General features: G+C 44.7%; 1 protein-coding gene across 1 annotated transcript in view; it reads right to left on the bottom strand.

Moving 5' to 3' along the window:
- Positions 1–1405: 1405 nt before the first annotated feature.
- Positions 1406–26720, bottom strand: part of LOC147659181 (GTPase IMAP family member 4-like) — a 63006-nt gene continuing 37691 nt past the window's right edge. Inside the window, exon 4 of the mRNA XM_086951917.1 lies at positions 1406–3962. Within this exon, the coding sequence (XP_086808043.1) occupies positions 3370–3962 (593 nt within the window). The 3' untranslated portion in view covers positions 1406–3369. The remainder of the gene's footprint in view (positions 3963–26720) is intronic.

Raw genomic sequence — 26720 nt, 5'->3', positions numbered from 1 at the left:
CAGAGATCCTTCATCTTGTTCCTGAATCCGCCCAAGAAACTGCAGTCGTCATATCTAGGACCGTGTTATATCCAGGCTGGACTACAGTAATGTTCTCTACCTGTGCAATTCTCAGTCCTGCTTAAACAGTCTTCAACAGTTCCAGAATGAAGACACTGGTTGCACGTAAAGCAAAGAATTGCATTCAAAGCTCTCTGTTATTGCAACAGGGCTCTCTCCTTCGAAGGCTCCTCCTACATAGAGACATTGGGCCATATTATGAAGCAAGGGCGATCCATTATCGCCGCTTTTATTGGCAGGAAACTGCCGCTAAAGCGGCGATAAGGGGTTGATAATAGGCGCTTGTAAATTCCCATAGCAGCTCAGGTTCTGGTGTTAACCTGGGCTTCGATGGGAATTCACCTAGGCATATTATTAAGCCCATTATCTCCGATTTAGCAGCAGTTTACCGCCGATAAAAGCGGCAATAATGGATCGCCCATGCTTGATAATATGGCCCAATGTTTACTCCTTTTGTTCCAATTAGGAGTTTAAGATAAGATGCATGAAAACAGTCCGTTATTCAAAAGTCAGAATTGGAGACAATGCTTTCAGTCATCTTGCACCAAAAGGCTGAGACTCACTCCCTGCTGAACTCTGGGTAGCAACTTCTGAAATTTGTTTCAGGAAAAAAATAAAAGCCGGGCTCTTTGGACTGGCTCAGACTTTTCAGCCTCATGGGTAACACTTTTTCTCCGTAGTTAGAATCCTAGGGCCTCATTTATGACTTTTTGCCGTAGGGAAGCGCAGCAGGAAGGCCTGCTGCGCTTCCCTACGGCAAAAGAAAAGGGCAGAAATGCGCCGTATCTGTAAGATACGGCGCATTCCTGTCCTTTTCCCCTGCGCCGGCGCACAATGGGCTGCCTGCGCCAGCACAGACACCTTTGCACTATGGTGCAAGGATGCCTGCGTTGTGGGGAAGATTATTTTTGTACAGGAAGGGAAACCTTTCTGTACAAAAATAATCACGAGGCTTTTCCTCTTTCTATGTGTGCTGTAGAATGCAGCACACATAGAAAAAGGAAATACGAGGAGAAATAAAGACATTTCTCCCTGTTGCGCCTCCCTTACGCCTCCCCTGGGGAGGCGTAAACTTTTTGCACTGCTTCAGAGTTACGAATTCTCGTAAATCTGGGGCAGTGTCAAAAGGCCATGGATGTTGCTGGGAACGCCCCCAGCAACACCCATTGCAGCCCCTTTAACGCAGAACACTGCGTTAAAGGGACTGATATTTATCAGGCAGCAGTACGCCACAAAAACTGGCGTACTGCTGCCTGATAAATACCACGCAGGCTTCTGCGCCACGGAGCTTCATGAAAAGTGAAGTTCCGATGGCGCAAGGGGCCTCATAAATGAGGCCCCTAGTGCTGGAACATTGCAATAATTGTTATCCTTATGATTCTTATTATTTTCCTTATTATAATTATTAATATTGGTATTTGTTGTTATTAGACTGCCCATCCTGTAGACTGATGCATACCTGTCTAACATGCAGACTAATCTGTGTGTGCCTACCCTACAAATTGATGTGTACATCCCTAACCTGTAAACTGGTGTGTGTCTACCTAAAATATAAACTGGTGTGTGTCTACGTAATCATTGGCCTGATGTGTTTTCCCTAACCTGAAGTCTGATGTGTGTTTGTTCAACTTTAATGTGACGTAGGTCTGCCTAGCCTGTAAACTGATATGATGTGTGTCTGCCCAAAAATGAGGACTGATGTGCTTCTTTCCGACCTCTAGACTGATGGATGCCTTCCCAAACTGTTTGCTGATGTGCAGGGTTTCCCCTGGAAATGTTTCCTAATAGGTCTATATTGGTCAGGGAGGGCATAGGGGTCCCCCACGCCCAACCGTAGGATAGTGTCACATATAAAACTGGTACCCTTGGAGACCGTCTTCAGAGCATAGGAGCCACTTCTATTGACATGGCTGAATAGTAGCTGTAACTACAACTCTGACCCTGTGAGGCTTCAAATGAAATCATTCCTTTTTCTTGATGTTTGCATGATCAGAAATACCACATAAATAAGTATGTAAAAAGAGATCCTAACCTAGGATGAGAGGGAGAGAGCACACTTGTTGTTTGTTAAGACATTTAACTGTAGACCTCTTGCTCAGGTGTTGGGGGAGGAATTACGTGACTTAACACTAAACGAAATACTATATTGCCACAAGTCAAATAAGAAGTTTTAGTAGACATTATTAAGCATATGTGATGAATAATGTTTGGGGTGTACATTTTATTAATTCGAGCAAGATGTATAATTGTTTATATATTCGTTAAAGTATTAGTAATTCCTACATCATTTGCTGACGTTTAGGACATAATGAATACTAAGTATACAATTTACAATGTTTGAATGTGCATTGAATGTTGGCTTTAGGATGCTGGAAGAAGGGGTTTTGGCAGATGTCAGATTTGAAACTCCCTATCACAACAGTATGCAACATTCGGAGATTGTGGTGAGAAGGACTTGTTGATATTTTTTTTTTTTGCATATCTTGTAGATTCCTTTGGGGCTACGGATATCTACATGGATGTGATCCCAAAAAGAAGGAGTTCTGTAGAAAAACAATGCTCTTTGCTCTAATGGTAGGTTTAGCCATAGTATTACATCCATTAACAATGTGTTTAGAGTCAGGACACAGAGAAGTTATAGGTACTAGGGCCAGGTTAATATCATTAAATGTATATTATTCAGCATAGTACTTGGTTGAAATATTACTAATTATTTTTTTAAATAAAAATGAATTGGACATTGTAGTGGTGTGCGTGCTGCATGAACTATAAACTGTAACCACCATACATCAGACATTACTTCTTCTTTATTCCTACATAGTTGTTTCAAAGAGTTTCAGGGCCTCGTGTATGGGTTCTTTCCATAGGGCAGTGCAACAGGCCTTGCTTCTGCACTGCCATATGGCACAAGAAAAGGGCAGCTATGCACAGTATCCATTAGGTAATGTGCATACCTGTCCTTGTCCCCCGCACCGGCGTACAATGGGCTGCCATGTGCCAATGCAGGAACCTTTGCAGAAAAAGGAAAAATAAGGAAAGATAAAGATATTTCTCCTCGTTGCGCCTCCCTTAAGTTTTTGGTGCTGCCTCAGAGTTACAATTTCTCGTAAATCTGGGGCAGTGTCAAAAGGCCATGGATGTTGCTGGGAACGCCCCCAGTTCTCTGCATGAAAGTAGCTCATATTTATAAGGCCATGAAGACTCATGTTACATAGCTTTATGTGGCCTTATAAATATGCTGTTTGCACATTGCACCACCGGAACGTCAAAAAAGTGACAATCCAGCGAGGCAAAAGTGCCAGTAGTGCCTCATTTATTAAATTTACAAAGTTGTCCTTTATTTTCTTCCACCAGGTTGTCAATCAGCTGAATGAGTTCCCCCACCTGCTCCTCCCTCTCTGCTCCTGTCGCTCGGTTGTTAAAGGCACAGACCCTCTCCCCACAGCTCTTGACCAGCTCTTTAAGCTCTGCATCAGATTCATGGACAAAGGTTTGTATGTTTTTACTCCCCAAGTCCTCTTTCCGAGTAAACACAATCACCGTGAACTTCAGTGCTTCCTTTCCGAAGAGAAAACGTATCCTCTGCACGGACTCCCGCTCCTCCTTGGTGACACGTCCGGCCTGGAGCATGAGGATGAGGGCTTGTGGGCCCGGGGAGGAGAGCTGTGCGCACCGTTCTATCTCTGCAGAGACCTCCTCTTCAGGGACTGTATGGGAAAGGAAGGTAGGAGTGTCCACCACCACCAGATGTCTCTCCCTCCACTCTCCCTCCCCCCTCTGGCACTTTCTGGTCACCAGCACTGCTGACGCTCTGGACTCAAACTCCTTCCTCCCCAGGATGCTGTTTCCGGTGGCGCTCTTCCCAGCTCCAGCACTGCCGACAAGGATTAGTCTGAGTTCACCTGTGGAAAGAATATTAAGAAGTGAATCCAAAAATGGTCAGGAACTGATAATTAACATGTTTTCTCCCTTAGAGCCCTCTTCCTTTACTTTATGCTGTTGGGGTTCACAAGGGTGTTGTCAGGCAAATTCCAATGTCTATTTGTTAATTCCAAAGCACTTACTGACTTTAAAATAACATCTCTTGAATTATTACTCAGTAAAGTGGTGTGTCTGGTGCCTCATACTGGATACAACCGATTTAAATTTCAAAATGACTCCTAATATGTAAAACCATCACACAAGAATCCATTTAATTGTCAAATGATATCAGCTGCTTGATTTAGTTATTCATTTATGTGTTTTTATATTGCGCCAACCTTACTCAAAGATTTTGGAGTGCTCTACAATAAAACCAGTTTGATTTCAAGATACAGTAAGATAGGGGTAGTTCTTCCATTTGATCGTTACAAAGGCACATATTTACAGATTGTTAGAGGATGAAGGTGGTATAGGTAGTAGCAGCAAGGTTAGGTCAAGTGAGACAGGGTAGTGCAGTTGCTCAAAATGTTGGGGAGTGTTATCATAGGGTGGTTGCCTAAGATGACAACTGGCCAAAATGTCTTTGAAGGAGAAAGGCTTTCAGCTCCATCTTGAAGATCGGCAATGAGGTGGTGTGTAGTTTCAGGAATAAGGAGTTCCATATTCCGAAATCACTACCCAAGAAAGATTGCCCCATAAATCTTTCTTTTGTAAAGGTCAGAGGCTCCAACAACATAGCTTCTGCATTTCATGATGGCATAGAGCCTTCCAAAGGCAGTCTTATCAATTGCAGTGGCTTCTGTGGAAAGTGCCACGCTTAGGTGAGATGTGTTTTTTCTTTATTCCCCATATACTGAAGTGTGCTGCTGAATGTAGAACCGTTTTCAGAGGGGTTAGGTGGGTCTTGGGGAGGCCTGCTAAGAGAATTGCAATAGTTGATGCTGGGTTGAAGAATATTTCCAATGTTGCTCAGAAACATATCATGTGATCCCCCATAGAAGGTGTAGCCAATATTGTTTGTTCCTGGCCGTGTGCTGTTTCAGGTATCCGGAGTGACTCCCATACATTTGCACTGTCAACATTGATGGGTTTGGACAAAGGATAGGAAACATGGCGGGAGACAGGTAGTGCCGGTTGAGAGCTCTCCCATTTCCACGGCATGCTGGTGCAACTTTGCATACCTCCTGCGGAGCTCACTGCTCTTCCCACTAGTCCTGGCAGCTGGAGGTACTGGCAGGGGCTCTTTGTGGCATTTCTGGCTTCCGGGTGGCTGCTTCAAGCCAAAGATGGCACCCCCTGAATGACGGAAGCCTTCTATTGATCCAAAGCAGGTGTTTGAGCAGAGAATGGGGCACAGCTTAGCAGAGGTTGGCGAGCCACCCCAAGGGTCAGATTCAGGGGCACTTCAGGTGCCGGCATGGCTGTGCTCAGTGGAGAGGCCATTTTATTTCGACCTTTGCAGTCTTCCTTGGGACTTCATAAAAGGCAATCTGGAGGATGTCAGCCCCGGTCCATCCATGAGTCCATTGAGTGGGAAGAGCTGGGAAAAAGCGAATTTATGGGGAGACCCATAAAGCCCAGATCCAGGGTTAATAGGTATTAGTAGAGGGATGGGGGGCAAACCAGATTTGACCTCTATCTCCCTAGATTAACCACCTAAAAGATATATCCCGAGAAGCAAGCATATTTGAGAGAAGGACAAGTCAAAGATTTCCCGCCAACAACTTTTCGCTGCACAAAACAAAATTCCCTTAGTCATACAGGGGAAAACACTTCCAATTAAAGGGAGCTTGTCCCCCTACCCCTCGTCCTCCTGTGTCCCAAAAGTCCCAGCTGACCAAACACTACCGAAGACAACAGGGAGGAAGGTCCCAAAAAAGGTAGAATGGGTGAAAATGACGCCTTCACTTTGCTCATATTTTAGGGTCCAGTCAAAAGGGGAGAAGATTGCCCCTCCTCCTGCCCCTCTCACTCCCCAACAAGTGCTGCACCCTGAGCTAGCGCTCGAGTTGGAGCTCTATAGTAGCCTTAACAAAATGAACATATCTGGTGTGAACAAGCTGACCTCAGGAAGTAAATACACACTCAGCTCCATCAACAGATTTCATGTTTTAGATGAAAGTGATAATTTGGAGCATGATTAGGTGAATTTAAGGGCTTTGGCCCCTCTGTCCCTACCCCATGAATTTGATGGGAAATGCCAGGGGGAGATAAACAGGTAGACATGGAGAAACCTCTGTCTACACTAATATTTGAGGTCAGAGAAAAATGTGCTCTGTCTGAATCAAATCAACAAAAAATTCAAGGTGTATGTGAGGCTCTAGAAGTAGAGATCAATGCCCTAATGGAGTAGTGGTATTGGAAACATCTCAGGAAAAAGTCACCAAGAAGGTGGAAATTAACCAAAGGGAGATTAAGACACTGAAACCTGGGGATAAGGAGCTTTGAGATAAGTTAAAAGCCCTTGAAATTAATGCAAATAGAAATAACATCCGGATTTTGATTGTACCAGAAGGGTTTGAGGGGGAGAGTATCAAGAGATTCACGATTAGTCTCCTGAAAGAAGTTAACCCAGATATCAATGAACTTAAATTAGAAGAGGACATTCAAAGGGTCAAACGCGATCTGTTTTCCAGAAGATCAGCAAAAAAAATTTAGAGAAGAATCCTGGTTGACTTTAATACAGACTCTCTTAAAGAAAATATTCTTGCGGAGTCCCTCAAAGCAGGGACCCATGCAAAGGGAGACTGGACATTTCCTTTTAAGTTCGGATATCTCCAGAGCTACACAAGACAGGCAGTGAGAGTTAAGAAAAAATATCCAAGAACTTAGGGAATTGGGAGTGCTTGAAGAAGTAACCTTTGTAGAATACCCGTAGTCAACAGGGAAGTTTCCCCAAGGTGGGGAGGGTGGATAACTATCAAAAAGAAATAAAAAAAGAAGTCCTCATACTCAAAACAGATCAGGTAGACATGCCTGGCACACAACTTCCTTCAGTCAGGCCTGGGCACCAAAGTTCGACCTATGATGGGTTTTGGGATAGCTAGACCCTCAAGGGTTTTAACCTGAATGTAAATATCCTCAGGGCGTCGAGCGCTCCCGCTGGTCTTTACACGCATTTGGGAATCTGGTCACTCCTTTAGTGTCCGCTTAGTTCCCGATCAACCCACGCCTAATTTTGACACCGCTATGCGGTGTTTCCCCACACATCCACGATAGTAATTGGTATTGTGCCTCAGTCTATTCCTATAATAGCTTCGGGGAAAGCCCAGCTGTTGGACCACCGGCATGGGGGTTACCTTAAGGATTTTAAGGGCCTTTGTTCTGTGCTCACACCTTCTGCTATCATGTCTTCTCCAGAAGACCATTTTTACTCCTCCTACCAGGAAGTGAAGGAGGAATGGCCCACCAACTTCTCCCTCCAGCAGTGGACCACACCATCAATCTGGCTATTTCTTGGGCGCTGGCTCCTCTTAGGGATCAGGTTGATAAACTGGCGAAAAGCATCCCTGGGGTGTTCAGTGACCCAGATCTGGTGGTGGCGGGTCCCAGTAGCTCCCAGCTAAAACAGGCACATTGCCGGGAGGAGGAGGAGCCCGGAGAAAATTGCGACGCTGTCACCACTATTGTAGACCCCGGTGGCGGGTTTCCCTTAGAGGGAGAGGGAAAGTACGACATTCCAAATAGTCGCCTAGCCCACATATGACATCTGCCAAGAAGTAGAATCTCTTGTTCACTGTAATATATGCTTCAATTGATGCGTCAAGTTCGCGATCAATTATAGCAAACCCAGTAACTTTTACGTGTCCACCAAATAATGAACAAAAAAATCTTCTGCAATGGTATTTAAAATTGATCAAATAAATTTCTTGTTTTTATAAATATAGCATACGAGGGGTACCCTTAGTTAAGGCGCACTCGATTTAGGTTGCAGTCCAACAGAGAGCATAGAAACAGATGAAACACTTTGCGGAATCACCCTCCCTTTGTCCCGTTATGGGTGGCCATTTTGGGTTAGCGCACCAGTTTCTCAGCACCACCCGTAATCAGGTGATGCAAACACCACTCGCATTTGAACTTTAACTAGGAAGGAGACAAAACGCCTTCTTAGTCTGCAGAGCGGCACTAGGGTAGGAATAAGGCATTGCATGAAATCCGGTAAATGTAAGTACAAAGACTCTTACCACGAGTCTCTAAACTCGGTTACTTTCACTACGAGAGGCAGCAAGATCTACACGCGAATTGTATAACTAAGAAAAAGGTGTGGTTTTCTTTACAGTGTACCGCGTGGAAAACCCTTCGCCTGCCAGCTCATGGGGCAGCTAACATTTGCCAAATCAGTATGTATACATATCTTTTTTCGCCTCAGTGATAATGAGAACGTTATCTGCCACCTCCCTCTCCTGATTACAAATCCGACGGTCATTTGGATCGACATTTTTTGTATATAGATCCCGAAGTCCCCCATTGCAATGGTGCCATTTTAGTGTATTGAGTTGCGTGTTTGTGTGTTTTGTGAGTCTGAATTTGTCCACATAGATTTAAGGCAAACGATACTCGTCAGACAATTTAGTCTGTTAGCGAGTAAACAGGAGTACACTACTGTTCCTCCCCTCTACAGTGAGCGTGACTTGAATGCTCTAGGCATACGAGGCCACTCCGCAGCGTTGTGAACCTTGATTGAATAAGGAGACTTATCGATAATAATGTGATATTGAACTTATTCCTTTACGGAGACCATACTAGGTCATTTTGTACGCTTCAACGAGGGCCAACTCATGCCCAGAAGCTCAAATAGGTGGCCGATTTTTGCTACCTTTTTGTAGGACAATAGGCATACCACTTTAGAACTGAGTACCAATTTGTAGGGAGCTCTAGAGGTCCTGATGACTAAGCAGTAGGGGACTGCTTATGAAACATGTCGACCAGGTAGTGAGCTAATAGCCCTACCTCACAAACCCCCCTTTTTAATGTTCCCAGTCAGAGAAGTTAATAAAATATATGTTTTCTACTTGCCAGGGAATTTTTAACTTTTTATCTTGCACTCACTGAATTAGGTCCCTACACTTCACTGATCACACCTACATTGCACCTACACATAGCCTTTGTCACAAACAACAGTGCTCCCGCGTAGTTCGTAGGTCGTAGGACGCCCCGCCCCATAGACGGACGGGAAGACCCCAATGATGAAGCATGACACTAAGGGATTCTGTTATATTCTCCCCTGTCCTCAACATGCATCTCGTGCTGCTCTCGAGCTGCTTGTTTCCTTGACGTGGCCAGTGTTCCATGCTAACGGCCGTTATTGCCCGTTTGATCCCGGTCCTGTTGGTCGGGTCTTTCTGCGCTCTACTTGAATAAACTCCTTACTGCCTTGACGCCCTGTGTACCTTCTTCATTTACCCTTTACAACATTTTGGCGACGAGGGTGGGATGGATGCAAGAAATGAAAAAGGATCTTGTGATGGAGAGTTTGATCAAGATGTGCAAGGAGGGTGTATCTAGGCAAAGTACGGTCTCTCCCGCACTCAGACCTTACGTGCAGTTACAGGATGAAATTTCTTTGCTTACTGAGTTCATCCTTGTGCGGGGTGAGAAGTACATACCACCTGTTTCCCTTAGACCCCGTATCATTGCGTTAGCGCATGAGGGCCACCTAGGACAGACCCTTACTGGCAAACGTGTTAAGGCTGACTTCTGGTGGCCGGGAGTTGATGCACAGGTGAAGAGTTGGGTGGAGCAATGTCACTCATGTAAAGAGTCGGAAAAGAGACTACAGGTTCGTGCCAGCAAGGGTACTACGGGACAGATCGTCTCGGATGATGGTGCGTGGCAGAAAGTCTGTGTTGACTTCATAGGACCTTTTCATGACCTGCTGGATTCTGAAAGGTTTGCTCTGGTATTAGTGGACTCGTCTTCTAGGTGGGTAGAGGTGGCCTTTATGAAGAGCATCACTGCTGAATCCACAGTTAAGGTTCTAGATGAGATATTTAGGCGTGAAGGGATCCCTTCGGTAGTTTTGACAGATAATGGCACACAACTTACCTCGGCAAACATGGAGAATTATTTTGTGTTTTTGGGTTTAAAGCATCTGCGCACGTCACTCTACAACCCTCAAGGGAACGGATTGTGCGAGAGGGTGAACAGACTTGTAAAAGGCACTATGCAACTGGCTTTGGCCGCTGGTCGGTCTGTGCAGAGGGAGATCAAAGAAATGTTATGGGCATACCGTACAACCATTCATAGTAACATGTCTGTCACACCTTTTGAACTCATGAGAGGGAGGCCTGCGGGTACCAAGTTGATTCCCACTTGGCTACATGGGAAAGTAGAGAACGGTAGTCACTGTAAGTCAAGGAATTGTGCTCCCAGTAACATTGCTGAAGGGGATTTGGTAAAGGTAAAACCTGGCGGGAATCAGAGTATGTTTAACAAGTTTAGAGGGCCTTACCAGGTGAAGTCCGTGGCTGGTAATTACGTTAGGCTGCAGAATGGGCAAACCTGGAATTTGCGCAGAGTTGCGCTTTACCAGAAAAAGACCAAGCCAACCACTCATGTGCCTGTCACCAAAGAGGTTATTGCTGAAGAGGCTTGCAGACCAGCCCGCAAAAGAGTTGCTCCTGCTTACTTAAAAGATTTTGTGTAATGTTGCTCATCCAAGGAAAGGAGTGGGGTTACATAGCTTTATGTTACTTGGAAAGCTTATATTCTGAGCAGTGCTATTCACAATGCTATTTACATGGTCATGATATATTTGTTCTGAGCAGTGCTATTCACAATGCTATTTACATGGTCATGGTATATTTGTTTCTTTTGCTCTTAAACTGAGAACTATGTGTTATAAGCAATATCTTTACTTTTGTATTGTGCTGTGTTTTATTTAATTTACTGTAAGGTGCTTTCTCTTTCCACTGTTTAAGGAAAGGAGATGTGTTATATTCTCCCCTGTCCTCAACATGCATCTCGTGCTGCTCTCGAGCTGCTTGTTTCCTTGACGTGGCCAGTGTTCCATGCTAACGGCCGTTATTGCCCGTTTGATCCCGGTCCTGTTGGTCGGGTCTTTCTGCGCTCTACTTGAATAAACTCCTTACTGCCTTGACGCCCTGTGTACCTTCTTCATTTACCCTTTACAACAGATTCTTAGTGTGTGAGGGGTATTTTTAAAAGCACATAAGTGCCCTCGTCTTGTCACTCTAAGAGAGAGCCTAGTTCGCCATTCACGTATTAGTTTTTCACTAAAAATAAAGATAAAAATCAAAAATCCACCATCACACATTGATAGAATCTTTTTGTTTATAAATACTAGCCAGGGGGGTGATTCTATCATTACCTCTACTCTCCCTCTACTGTTGTTTTGAGGGGAGAATGCCCCAGGCCCTCACTGAAGGGGAAGGTGGCACACACGCCTGAAATTGATGAGAAACCATGTACATTTTTCTCCAAGTATATGAGGGATCCTAAGAAAGGAATTGAAAGGTCTTGGACGTGGTAGGGCCCTTGACACAAATTATTCACTTGGCGGAGCATTCAAAAGAGTCAGTATCCACTTTGTCCATGGATATTGTGGCTGGTTGGGTGCACTACCACAAACCCTAAAACACTATCCCCTCCACTACCCCCTACACTTCCCAAACATAACTGCACTACCCTAAACCCTAAAACACTACCACCAGCACGACTCCCTACACTTCACAAATATCACTGCACTACCCTAAACCCTACATCTACCCCCAGCACCACCCCCTACACTAGACAAACACCACTGCACTGCCCTAAAACACTACCCCAGCACCACCCACTTCACTACACAAACACCACTGCATTACCCTAAACCCTAAAACACTACCCCAGCACAACCCCCTTCACTACATAAACCCAACTGCACTACCCTAAACCCTAAAACTCTACCCCCAGCACGACCCCCTTCACTACCCAAACATAACTGCACTACCCTAAACCTAAAAACACTACCCACAGCAGGACCCCCTACACTACCCAAACACCACTGCACCTCCCTAAACCCTAAAACACTAGAACCCAGCACGGCCCCCTACAGTACACAAACATCACTGCACTACCATAAACCCTAAAACTCTACCACCTACACGACTACACAAACACAACTGCACTACCATAAACCCTAAAACACTACCCCTAGCATGACTTCCTACACTACACAAACACCACTGGACTACCCTAAACCCTAAAACACTACCCCCAGCATGACTCCCTATATTACCCAAACACCACTGCACTACACTAAACCCTAAATCTACCCCCAGCATGACCTCCCACACTACATAAACACCACTGCACTATCCTAAACCCTAAAACACTACCCCCAGCACAACCCCCTACACTGCTCAAACACCACTGCATTACCCCATACGCTAAAACACGACCCCATACACTACACAAACATGACTGCACTACCCTAAACCCCAAAAGACTACCCACAGCATGACCCCCTACACTACAAAAACACCACTACACTACCATTAACCCCCTCACAACACAAACACCCCTGTACTACCCTAAACCCTACATCTACCCCCAGCACGACCCCCTACACTACCCAAACACCACTGCCATACCCTAAACCCAAAAACAAAACCCCAGCACAACCCCCTACACTACACAAACACCACACACTGCCCTAAACCCTAAAACACTATTCCCAGCATGACTCCCTACACTACCCAAACACCGCTGCACTACCCTAAACCCTAATTCTACCCCCAACAGGACCCCTACACTACCCAAACACCATTGCACTACCCTAAACCCTAAAACAACCACTACCAGCATGACCCCCTACACTACTCAAACACCACTGCACTACCCTAAACCATAAAACATTACCCCAGCATGACCCCCTACACTACCCATACACCACTGCACTACCCTAAACCCTAAAATACTACCCCAGCACGACCCCCTACACTACTGCACTATCCTAAACCCTAAAACACTACCCCCATCACGACCCCCTACACTACCAAAACACCACTGCACTACCCTAAATCCTAAAACACTACCCCAGTACGACCCCCTACACTACCCTAGCACTACTGCACTACCCTAAACCCTAGAAAAGAACCCCCCACACCATGCCCAATCCCCCTTACCTCTCCCTCCTCGTGGTTTCTCTCTCCTCGTCGTTCCTGCTTCAGGTCATCTCTGAGTGGCAGTGCACGTCGTTGTGAGGAAATGGAACAGTCTATGTTTCCTTACAACGACGTGGATCATCTACATGTTTTTTAGAACGCATGGTTATTTACCATACATACCTTTACAACAAAATTTGTTGTAAATTCATGCGTGGTAAATGACCATGCGTTTGAAAAAAATTCATAGTAATGACTTTGCGATGTACAACGCATGCGTGGTAATGCACGCGTAATGGTATTCCGAAGTAAAAAAGTCAGTGTAAAGGCTGTTTACCGATCGAAGCTGGCCCCTGGTCTTCAGTAAGGCGTTTATTTGATTAATTAGGAGCAAGGAATGTGTTTCTTTTACCGAAAATTGTATTCCCAGCTGTTGTATTGTGAAAGTGTCCACTTGGCCTAGTTTCTCTTCCGGTGAGGGAGTGGAAGAGTCTGTTTGGATCTAAAGGAGTTCTGTTGTTGGACGGGGCCAGCGCGACACATCATCAGAAAACACAGCTAATGGAACGCGTCCTCCTGAAGTGTGGAGCAGTGCCATGAGAGGTCAATGAGTGAGCGTCCCACTGTGGTATGACCGTACTGCGTGACCCATGTGCCGCCTCCAAGGTATGGTAGGCAGAAGCAGCATCGCAGGTCCTCTTGAAGACAGTTGTAGCACTAATTCCACATTTTGGTACTAGGGCATTTTAACTTCGTTGTTCTTGCCAGATAAAAAGAGAAGATCCTGTGTTATTCAGTGCCCTTGTTACATTTTTTGTGGGTTGTGGTGCTTGTCACTTCACTTCCCCATCGGTGCACATGACTGGGCACCCCACCTCATGTGCAATCTGCAGGGCCTCTGACCTCGGATCACAGGACTAGCCTGAATACTTAGGTGAATATCTCCTGCACCAGCATTCCATGGAAATTCTTTCCTAGCTCTCCCACGTCGACGAGGATGTCATAATAGCACAGCTCCGCTTGCGACACCTTATGACGTCATCCGAGCCATAAGAGGACCTTGTCAGCGTGCAGACTTGAGTTCCACAAATTTTTCTTGTGTCACTGAGACAAACAGGCGGACCAAGACATTTTTACATGTATATATAGTATAATAAATATATATATATATATTCACTGAAAAAAACATAGGTTTTTAGACACGTTATAGTTATAAATTAGAATTTAAAAAACCTTTGAAATTCACTGAAAAAATCATATTTTTCAGGTACGTTATAGTTAGAAATTAGCATTTAAAAACCATAGAAATTCACTGAAAACACCATAAGTTTCACGGGCATTATAGTTAGTTGGACATTTCACTCGTACAGAACCATAGAAATTCCCCTGGTATAGTTAGTTCAGCTAACTATAACTCGCGTGCCCGCAATGCACTGCTGATGACCTCACATATTACATCACTCATGACATTACTGATGACATCATCTAGTGAATTTGGGTTTTTCTGAAAATTAAATATGATTTACATATGTATATCTCAAGGTCGATGGAAGAACAAATGGGCATATAAGTGTCTAAATGGATGATTTTTTTTTATTGATTGTATAACTGACTGATTAAGTGTATCTTAGTGAATACATGGGTTCATGAGCAATGTTTAAATATGTAAATATCTGTATCACTCTCTCACTTTGTGTATAAGTGGCTGCATGTGTTGGGGAGTGTCTATATGGGTTATTCAATGTTTTTTTGAGTATCAGTATGAGTGTCTGTATGGTTCGGTGGGGGGTATTACTTAGTGCATAGATGCATGAATGAGTGACTCACTGTATGTATGTGTTGAAGACAGCATGTGTGCAGGACTGTATAGGTGGATGAGTGTGTTTATGGGTGTGTTAGTGAGTGAATGACTGTCTCAATAGTGTCTTTATGAGTAACTACATATGTTTTAAACTAGTATATGTGAGTATTGGTGTATATAAGTGAGTATATGTGAAAGTGAGAGATTGGAAGAGTTCCTGTACAAATAAGTAGGTGTTTCTATAAGTGATTGTTTAAGAGAGTGTGTAATTTTCTGTAAAGTAAGTGTGGTAGTGTCTGTATAACTGTATATGCAAGTAAATGGATGTTTGATACTTTGTTTGCATGTGTGACTATGTGTGAGAGTAACTCTATGGATGAGTGGCGGTGTGTAACAGGATGTATAGGTGTATGAGTACATATGATGAGTGAGTACATGTATGAGTTACTGTATAGGGACTGTTGGTGAATGAGTGGCGGTGTGTAGATCCTGAAATTACTGAATAGGTTGTTGTACCTGATATTGGAATGTCCCCAGCGATAATGGTATTAGTAACCCTTTAACTCCTGTGCCTCTAGTCAGTAATGACATTCAGGCTGTAACAAAAGCCGACGGTAATGAAGAATGGACCGAGGTAAGACATAGGCGCGTTCCTAATGTTCCTCCTGACTGTGCCCCATACGTGGTAGTTTTAACTAATGTCCCCCCAGTTGAGCATGGTAAATACCAAGAAACACACGAAACCCTAAAAACCAAAATGGTATCTTGGCTGCACAGTTACTGCGGCTTCCCAACTGCATTTGCAGACCAAGTTTTGACGACCAGAAGGGTGCACTGGATTGGGAGCTCCAGGAAAAATGTTAGGGGTGACTGTGTTATAATTAATTTTAAGCATCCACAACATACAGCCACCGTACTCCTGAGAGCAGCATCTTTACCAATAACTGATGGCAATGTGTGTGCTCGCTCACTTGGGTTTTTCTATAGTCCACTTGGTATCCCCCCCACGATGGTAGAAGAGGTAAACCCTGGCCGGTTGTGCAAAGGCCACATCCTGATCTCACGATGCAAAATCGATATCAGATTCTAAATTCTAATGCCAACGATTGACCCGAGCAGACAGGGAAATCTCGACTTCAGGAGCCTATTAGTTCTCTTATGGCTGTTTGTGAAGGCAATAGTGTGGTTCAGTAATTTATAATCTGTATGGCTCCAGAGTCTATAACCAGTACAGATATTGATCTGGAGTTGGGTGAAAGTGCCCTATCTGTACGTGGGGACTTAAATAAAGCAATTCGGACCGAGTGTGGGGTGAGAAACACTAGTCTGGTGTATGACAGTGATAGAGCTAGGGAAAAAGGCACAACAATTACCAGTTGGAATGTGGTGGGGCTGAAATCTAAGGAGAAAGACCCTGGTTGGACAGAATTCATCAATGCCCATGATATCTTATGTTTTCAGGAGACGTGGAGTACAAGTGAAGTTAACTTTGATGGATTTGTCTCCCACAACTTGTTAGCAATGGGTGGGGGACCAGGCAGACCCAAAGGGGGTCTCCTCACACTTGTAAGTATTTCACGTCCTATTCTGGTTAACAAGTATATACCTGTAAATGATCTTGTACAGATCTTATGGCTAATAGAGGGTAAAGAGCGTAACATTCTGTTGATCAATTATTACAACAATGTTTTTGATGGCACTAGGACTAAATTAGTGATAGATTTGGCCACAACTATTGACAATCTGTGCCAGGAAGCCAATGTTGTATTTGATTTTATCTGGGTGGGGGATTTTATTATTGGACTGTGTGAAATGTCAGCACAGAAGGTTTGTGGGGTTACCAATAATGCGGAGTGTGATATTTTGCATTTTGGACACAGTGGGTATGGCGAAGCATTGCATAAGCTTATGGGCTGTCATGATTTGGAAATAGTGGAGTGCTGTAAAGACGTTAATGGACTGGCAATTCCTACTTTCAAAAACTGGCATGCCACTTCTGTCATTGACCATGTGATCGTGTCATCGAATATAATCCCTTATTGTGCCCCCCCACAAATTGAAGTCACCACATTAAGTGATCATAATCGAATTATTTTTAATACCAGCTTTTGGGAAGGTAGTTCGATTACTGGACGTAATATCAGACGATGTAGGAGTGGACCGGGTTGGTTCAACCATCAATGCACTGCCGCATTAACTAAACTCAAGCCGGCCTTAGCAGACAAGCTCAGGGACAAAAATGTAATAATTAACCTGAGAATGGAGTATAAGCGTGAGCTCAAATTGAGGAAATGTGAATTACAGCAATTGGCTTGGGACTCTCTTAACCAAGCGGCAGAACTTTCAAACTGCACCCTATTTTGGGCCACTGTTAATTCCCCCTTCTTAAAAGAAGAAAAAACACCAGAGTTAACATCTAATGTATGGAGTGAAGTGTGGATTGCCCATTTTTCTTATATTTTCGATTCCAATAGACTCTTAGAGACTTGTCTAAATCAGTGGGCGGTCTTGCCGCTTGACATTTCAGTCCAGGAGGTTTAATGCGGAATACGTAACAGTAAAGGAGGGAAAGCCCAGGGCCCTGACGGAGTCCCTATAGATGTTTATAAGGCAGCACCAGAAGTATGGGGACCTCTTCTTACAACTGTTTTTAATGCAGCTGTGTATACTGAGCTCCCTGCAACCTGGGGTGAATCAATTATAGTACCAATTTATAAAAAGGGTATGAGGACTGATGCAAAGAATTACCGCCCAATCTCTCTCCTTGACTCATCTGTCAAGGTGATGAGTAGAGTCATGCTTGTGAGATTAGAGGACTGGGTTGAGCAGAATGGAATATTAGCTGATAGTCAGTTTGGTTTCAGAAAAGGTCGCGGTAGGCTCGATCAATGTGTTAATCTTGATCTATTGATCGGGAAGTACACCAAAGCCAAACCAGGCTCAATGTACCTCTGCTTCGCAGACCTGAGTAGTGCTTTCGATATGGTAGACCATGCACTACTGTGGCCAACGCTGCTGAAGCTAGGCGCACCCGAAGGTATAATAAACCCAAGAAAAGCCCTTCAGAAAACTGGTAAAAACTTGGATTTTTAACCTTCCGGATGACTACACCAAGGCAGCCATCTAAACTCCCACAGCTACTACGATGTGATTTCGATCCTCTACCAGGAAATTCAGTGCCAAGATGCTCCTTCCGGAGCGAACGCTGCGCTTTATAAATACCCCCACAAATTCCACAAATTCCACAAATCTTTTTCCTGGCCAGGTTATATGAGAAGTTGAAAACCAGTGTGCGCTTTGGTACTTGAGGAGAATGCACCCAAAAATGTAGTGTCAGAAGAGGAATTAGACAGGGTTGTGTTTTGGCTCCCCTCTTATTTATTTTATTCATTAATGAAATCGATGTCATTTTTAAAAAAGTTAATGCTGATGCCCCTCAGATCAATGGTGTACCAGTGCCGGTGCTCTTATACGCTGATGACGCTGTTTTATTATCAAGGACCCCGGTGGGACTACAGCGACTAATGGACTGTTTTCCTTCCTTTATTAAAGATAGAAAATTGGTAATCAATAAAGGGAAGACGTACACCATGACCTGTGGAGCTAAAGCCAGAGTTTTAAAGACCTTTTTTATAGATAGAGAGAAGGTGCAACAGGTGGAAAAATATTGTTACCTAGGTATTTCTTTTTCTAATGACAGGAAATGGAAAAATGAATTTACTAATATCCGGAATAAAATGGCAAAAAATGCCCACGGTATTTACAGATTTGCCGCTAAGATAGGGGATCGTCGCTCAAGGGATATGTAAAAAATGTACCAGGCTAGATGTGCCACTATAGCTCTGTATGGGGCAGGAGTATAGGGCCACAGCAGTGTCTCTGATTTACAACTGGAGGAAAATTTATTTCTAAAAAGGGTCCTCTGTTTACCCAAGTCGACCTCGACTGAGTTAATCCATCGATAGCTAGCAGTCAATCACTTAACTGATCTATTATGCCTTAGGCCTCTGATGACTTGGCGGTCTATTTGGCTAGAGGATGACAAGAAATTTAATAGATCTATCGTTAAGGATTGTTTACGCCTGGACAAATACCAAAACATTCCCTGGTTAAAATATGTTGTTGCTTGTTTTTCAGCCATTTTTAACCTCAATCTTTTAGATGATCCTGGTGCAGCATCTATGATCTCTGAATCCGAAATGAAAATTACCTTCTTGACATTCATGGGGAGAAAGCGGGCAATTGCAGCCAGATCTTTGTCTACTGTTATTTTCTATAACAAATATACCACAGTGGTAGGTTTCCCTTTGTATTTAACCATGGTGACAAGGAATTCTCATAAATTTGTATTAACAAGGCTCCGATTCGGAATGGCCCACTGTTTGGTGGCCCATCCTAATATAAAGAATCATCCGACTGGGCCTTGTAGGTGTGATAATGTATCCACCCAAAGCACTGTACACTTTCTATTGTTCTGCAAACTGCACTTTATTAAGTACAGACTTCGAACAGTTGCACATGCTATGAATTTAATTTTTAACTTGGAATCAGCTGACATCTGTTTATATACTGCAACGTTTTTAAATCAGTGCATCAATGCTAGGAAATGCATGATTTAAAAAAAAAAATCTTGGTTAATTGATTAGATATGCCTTTTTAGTGTAAATAACTACATCTTACTTCATACGATGTTATGAATTATGTATTAATGGTTTTATCATTGTTATCATGTTGTAATTTGTGTGTGCTTTTATGGTCATCTATTTGAACCGAATAAAGCTTCATGAAATGAATGGAATGTCCATTGTTTTGAAAATGTTAGTTTGTATTTTTGAGTGTGTGTATCAAAGGTTATATTAGGGTGAGAGGAGGTCAGCCACTCTATCAAAAGGATGATGTAATCAGTGATGTCATCAGTGATGTCATTTGAGATGTCATCAGTGATGACCATGTCTTGAGTGATGTAATATGTGACGTCATCATCAGTGCATTGCGGGCGTGCAAGTTATAGTTAGCTGAACTAACTATATTGGGGGAATTTCTATGGTTTTGTACGAGTGAAATTTCCATTTAACTATAACGCCCCTGAAACCTATGTTTTTTTCAGTGAATATATATACATATATATAAATATTACCTACTGGCGGTCTCCAGTAGGTAGTTATAGCTAGGACCTAGTTTTCATTGCGTTTTTGTTTCCCCAATTACTTTGGCCCCGGTTGATAAATCTTCGCAAAATTTTCAAAACTGGTGATCCGCTCAGGTAACCTCCAGACTAAGTTTCGGGGTTATTCACCAAGCGGAGGCTGAGAAAAAATGGGGGACCCAAAACTCATTTACCCCATGTTATTTTCCATAGAAAACTTTAGACAAAGCTACAGCCCCAACTGCTGGACTGAAGTACACCATATTTGGCAAAAATGTAGCACATGATTCAGAAAGAGTCATTTTTGTTAAATGGTGTAAATCCATTCAGTAGTTCCTGAGACATTAAAAAAAAAAAGAGTGTCGATATCTGGGGGGAGCTTTACCCCCCGAGCACAAGCTTGGCTCTAATTGGCTGCCAACACTTCGACCGAGGGAGAAAGAAAAAGTGAGAAAAATGATAAAAAAACAATAAAAGGGGGCAGGATGATATAACCCCGACCCCCCAGGCCTGCTCAGGGGGTCCCCCAGGCCCAAAAAACCCATTTTGTTTTATTTTCAGGCGGGGTCGTGTCCGTGCGATTATCTGTCTAAAAATGTCTCCCGTGCTTCGTTTTCAAAGCCCCGGGTGAGCCAAGGCCCGGGGGCATTTATTTTTGTAGTGGGGGCCCCTGGGAGCCCCCACAGCCCTGGGGACTACCACCTCCATGGGCTTCCTTTTTAATGTTTGGTGATCTCCAAAGCACCCCCAAACCCCTGGGACCGCCAACCCCGGGACTTTTATAAAAAATATTTGCAGGGGGCACATGCCCCTCCCCACAGCCCTTGCACTGCCAACACCCTGGGCTTGCTTTAAATACTATGTGGGAGGGCACATGGCCCTTCTGCAGCCCCGAGGACCGCGACCCCCGGGGCTTCCTTTTTGTTAATTTTTGTGGTCCTCCAAGGAACCCCAAACCCCGGTGACCACCACCCCCTGGTGCTTTTCTAAAATATTTGCAGGGGGCACATGGCCCCCAGCAGCCCTGGGGACTGCCGCCCCGGGGCTTGCTTTAAATACCCTTGATGGCCCTGGGGACCACCACCCCCCATGGCCGGCTCCTGCAGTGTCCCGGGGTACCCACCAGAGAACACTACTGTTTGCTTTGGGAGGGTGGGAGCATGGCTCCTGCCCAGTCTTAGCAAACTCTGCTTTGGATTTTGGAAGCGAGAACAGGAAACCTGCTCTCGACTCCAAAATCAAAAGCAGATTGCTTTTCAACATGGGGAGCTGCATGTCAGCAGCTCCCCTTGTGGAAAAGCAATGCCAGTTCCTGTAGGAGACGGGAGCCGGCAGGTACCCATGGGGGGGAATTGGGTTCCCCAATTGTCCCCAACGGATAGGGCCAGCCCCGGGGGATGGAGTCCCCGGGGCCTTATGTGACCTGGAAGGGGGGCCACGCGGCCCCCTTCTGCTTTGAAACCAAAAAAAAAGAAAAGGCAGGCGGGCCCTGGGGAACGGGGTCCTTGGAGCCATAGTTGGCCTGAGGAGGGGGGCCCCCTTCCCAAAAATAAATTGGAAAAAAGAATGGCCAGGCCCCATTGGGATGGGGTTCCTGGAGCCAGATGTGGCCTCTTTATAAAAAAAAATAAAAGAGGAAAGGCCGTCCCTGGGGATGGGGTCCCCAGGGCCAGAAATGGCCTGAGGATGGGGGCCTCACCATCCCTGTCCAAAAATTATAAAAAGTTAATAAATACTGGCCATTCCCCGGGGGATGGGGTCCCCTGGGCCGAAAATGGCCTCTGAAGGGGGCCATGCTGCCCCCTTCTGCTTTATGTTTTTTTAAGATTAACAAAATAGGGAAAGGAAGGGAGGCCACACAGCCCCCCTTCTAAAAAATATTTTTTTTAAAAGCCAGCATTGCGCCGAAGGCCATGCCTCTTCCCAGCAACATTCTGCAAACGCGCCCCGTGGCGTGTTTTAGGTTGGGGAATTAATTTCCATTTAATCCTGAGGGTCCTTGGGGGCCGACTAGCCCACCAGGTACTTACAGTAAGAGCCACAGGGCTGCTTTGCAGAGAGGTGTTCTGAGGACACACCCCGTTTTACACCTTTCTGCAATACAGCTCTGTGGCGCTTACCGGAGGTACCTGGTGGGCTAGTTGGACCCCAGGAACCTTAAGGATTCAAGGGGAGTGAATCCCCCAACTTAAAATGCGCCACAGGGTACATTTGCACATTTGTCACATCAGGACCCGCCCCCTCTCTGCACCACTGTGAAAATGCGCCCTGTGGCGCATTTTAAGTTGGAGAATTAATTCCCCTTCAATCCTGAGGGTCCCTGGTGGCCAATTATCCCACCAGGTACCTCCAGGAAGCACCACAATGTTACGTAGCAGAGAGGTGGTCCAAAGCCATTCCCCTTTTTACACCTCTCTGCAAGGCAGCTCTGTGGCAGTTTTTGGAGATACCTGGTGGGCTTGTTGGACCCCAGGGACCCTCAGGATTTAACGGGAATTAATCCTCTAATTTAAAATGAGCCATGTGGCTTGTTTGCATAGTGGTGAAGGCAGGGGGCAGGGCCTGATGTGACAAGTGTGCAAACGCGCTCAGGTGCGTATTTTAAGTTGGGGGATTAAGTCTGCTTGAATCCTGAGGATCTGTGGGGCCAACTAGCCCACCAGGAATCTTCAGTAAGTACCACAGAGTTGTGTTGCAGAGAGGTGTTAAAGGGGGCGTGGCCTTGGACCACCTATCTGCAACGCAGCTCTGTGGTGCTTGCTGGAGGTACCTGGTGGGCTAGTTGGCCCCCTGGAACCCATAGGATTCAAGCGGATTTAATCTCTCAATTTGGAAACCTGCCTCGGGGTGCATTTGCACAGTGGTGAACGGAGGGGGCAGACATATGTGACATGTGTGTACTTATCCAACCACTCCGCCAAAACTCCAGCACTCATAAATTCACCATGCACTTTCCTTGAAACACTCTAATCATCAATTCACTAACCATGCACTCATGCAATGACCTATGCACTAACACATGCACTGCTACAATACCCTGAACACAACCCATGCTGTCCAACCATTGCCCTGTCACTACCCATGCACTCCTCCAATCACGCAGTGAGCACCATGTACTTATCCAATCACTCCGTCAAAACCCAAGCAACTATACATTCACCATGCACTCTCCTTGCAGTACTCTAATCATAGAGTCAATACCCATGTACACATGCAATGACCCAGGTACTAACACATGCACTGCTACAATCCTCTGAGCACTACTGATGCAGTCCAACCATCGCCCTGTCACTACACATGCACTCCTCCAATCACGCAGCCAGCACCATGTACTTATCCAATCACTCCGCCAAAACCCAAGCACTTATAAATTCACCATGCACTCTCCTTGCAGTACTCTAATCATCCAGTCAGTACCCATGTACTTATGCAATGGTCAGGCACTAACACATGCACTGCTAAAATCTCCTGAGCACTACTGATGTAGTCCAGCCATCTCCTTGTCACTACCCATGCACTTCTCCAATCACCCAGCCAGCACCATGTACTGATCCAATCACGCCACCAAAACTAAAGCACTTATAAATTCACCATGCAGTTGTTTCATTTACATTTTTCTTCTGCCTTCTACAGCATCCAGCATAGGGCAATTTGCTCATTCACAAAGAGCACGTCCAAACACAAAGCAATTCCTTGCAGTTCAAGGGACTGCTATGGCAATGCACACATTTTCATGCTAAAGAAATAGTTTGAGGTTCTAGAAATTACCCCATCAATAAATATTACAAAAGTCATGATAAAACACAATGAGCATTGACAACGCCAAAAGGCCAGCACCAATTCAAGAGATATTGGCTTTGTCAATGTGTGCTCCATCACCACTCTAAGTATAAATCATTGACTTGTTTGTGCCACTGCTTCTGCTACTGATTGCCATTTATACCTTTTCCCAGTCCACAGCACAATACACACAACAAAAGGAACAGGCTTCCGTTTGGGGCTCATTAGAATTTTATGCGAGTGCCCCTTCCATAAGGCATACAAAACCTGCACTTTAAAATTGGTTTGGTCACTCTGTGCATGTGCGGATACATTCTGCAATTGGGTCAAGCATACAATTTAGGTACAGGCACAACACACTGCATACATCAAAAGGAACAGGCTTCAGTGTGGATCTTTCACAATCCATCACCAGTGTGCTTTACTGTGCATGACTTTTGCACTCTATGCAGCTAGCTGTAATAGGTATGAACCTGCATTACTCCTACCAGAGTCCACATCTACAGGTTCTATTACTAACTCAAAGGCAGTTTGAGACCACGTTTGCGGTTGTTCTTCGTTGGGCTGATCTATTTCTTCCAAACTGGACCTTGCCCTAGCCTTTTTAGATTCAAAGAGGAGCTTAGATTGCCGGCCATCTGTTTTCCTCATTTGAGTGAGAGTGATTTTTATTGTCTATAAAGCGACCAGTAGAGGGGAGGCGTGACGTTTATAGTGGTGGTAATAGGTTGGTGGAAAGGGTGTAGAAGAGCACCCCCATCAGTGCACTGTCCTAAGAGAAAGCAGATTGGATTAGTTCTGGCTATATCCCGGATAATGATGGCAGCGGATGTTTACTTCTTCCATAGAGGCAAATGATTCAATGATGCAAAGTGTATAGAGACTCTGAGCTTTGCTGCACCCTCAGTCAAAGCGTAATGAGGAAAAATCTCACTGTGCACATCATACAAATGTGTCAGAGCCCCAACTGGTGTATTTTCTTGGTGGTAGTGAAGCTGGACGTGTTGGAAATAAGGGTATGTAGAGGAGCATGATGCTGCACAGTGGAAGCAGGCCTTTGGCGGAAACGCGTGCCACATTGCAAACAGGGTTGGTACCAGTGTGTCAGGAGTACCTTAGATGTCTGTGAAGCTTTAAAGTGCAGACACTCACGGTAATAGCCGCCTTTCACCCGACCCAAAAAAGTATGCAAGGACAGGTACAGGCCTGTGCGGGACTGTTGCAATGTCTCTGTTGCCCAGATAGGATGCGAGCGCAGTCCGCTTAGTGGCATGTCACCGCGAACCGGTAAGCCCTCCGCACTAGTTCCCAGCAGCAGAGATCTTCACTCCCCGCATCTGCCTCCATGCTGGGGGGGAAATGTTAGAGGGTGCGTGTCTGTGCGGTTATTCCCAAAAGATGTTGGGATTTTCAGGTGACAGATCCAGCGTTAGTGTCCCAACATAGTGTGCCTCTGGATACGTGCAGTGGGCTCCAGGAAGGATATCCTTGTAGAAAAGGCAGGTGATGGAACTGAAAAGCAATTGCGCATTAAGGGATGAGTGGGTTACTGCAGAAAACAAGTGCACACGGTTCCATGGGGGGTCAGAGATTCTCCAGCGTCTTACCAAGGTAGTGCGAGCATAAAAAGTGGCCCGGCAGCACGGGACCCAGCAGGTCAACAGTTTCTTTTTATGCAGTATTTTTGGATTACTGCCTTTGTTTCAATATGTGAGGGTGCAAGCGAGAGTCCACCCATCTAGATTCGCTATGGCCAGACAAACCAGGAGGTCGCGGATGAGTGCGCGAATCAGCTGGGGCACAGGCACCTCGTGAGATCCCCAGGACTCACTTAGCAACAGCAGCCGAGTCCACCTCCAGCGATGCACCATGTCAGACCCGCTCCGTGAGTGCAGCAGGTTCGGGAGTGCCCTGTGGTGTCTGCGGCCGCCAAACGTCAAGCCGGAGCTGTGGGGTATGTTGATACACAATTGGCAGGCACTTTCAATGATGATATTGTGTATTCATGACAGATAATAATAGGATGAGGCTGCCAAGCAGCAAGAGCCTCACAGGCGTGTGGCCATCTTGTTTGTGCACCACCTTGCGCGCCCTTCACTACATAACACTGCACAACACAAAACACCATTCCATATATTTGCACTCTATGATACATAATCCCACTCCACATAATTACAATACAATCAATACCACATAATTTATATCCACAGAATTTCACAGAACACCATACCACATAATTCCACTAGACAAATCCACTCCACACCACACAAACCCACCCCACACAATGCCACACCTAACCATTCCAAACTAACACTCTTTATTCCACTATCCACCATGTACTTCCACTCCATAACATATAGATTAAACACTTTTACAACTCCAATAGCTCTAACTCTTGCTTTAGTTTATTCTCTAAAGCACATGCTTTTGCCTTTGGGGTCTGTATCAATTATAAATCATGTGTTAAATCCTGTTTGGGGGTCACTTTGTAGGCCCTAACTAGCATTTCTAAACTTAATATATTTTGTTATTTGGGAAAACCTTTTTAAAGGTTTAAATAAACAGGGCATAAAAAACAACATTTGAAATTGACCGCTACGATTGGTGTGTGGGAGGGGGGATAGTGCATTTTTAAACTTTACAAATATTATCTATTTTTACTCACCCAATTGCACAGTTCCACATCACATTAATAATCTCAACACATTTCCTTTACACATCACATAATTCAACATAAATCAATAACACAATTATATAAGACACCACAGAATTACAATACACACCACATAATTCACTATTGTACCAGTAAATTAAAACAGTACCCCATATAATAAAACTCCAAGAACACACAATCCCAATCCACATAATTCCTGTAAAGTAAATACCACAAACTTTTTATCCGTAT

This window comes from Lissotriton vulgaris, unplaced genomic scaffold (genome assembly GCF_964263255.1).
Source record: "Lissotriton vulgaris unplaced genomic scaffold, aLisVul1.2 SCAFFOLD_1412, whole genome shotgun sequence".
Classification (NCBI taxonomy): Eukaryota; Metazoa; Chordata; class Amphibia; order Caudata; family Salamandridae; genus Lissotriton; species Lissotriton vulgaris.
The sequence above is the reverse complement of the archived record's forward strand: the minus strand, read 5'-3'. Positions and strand labels throughout refer to the sequence as shown.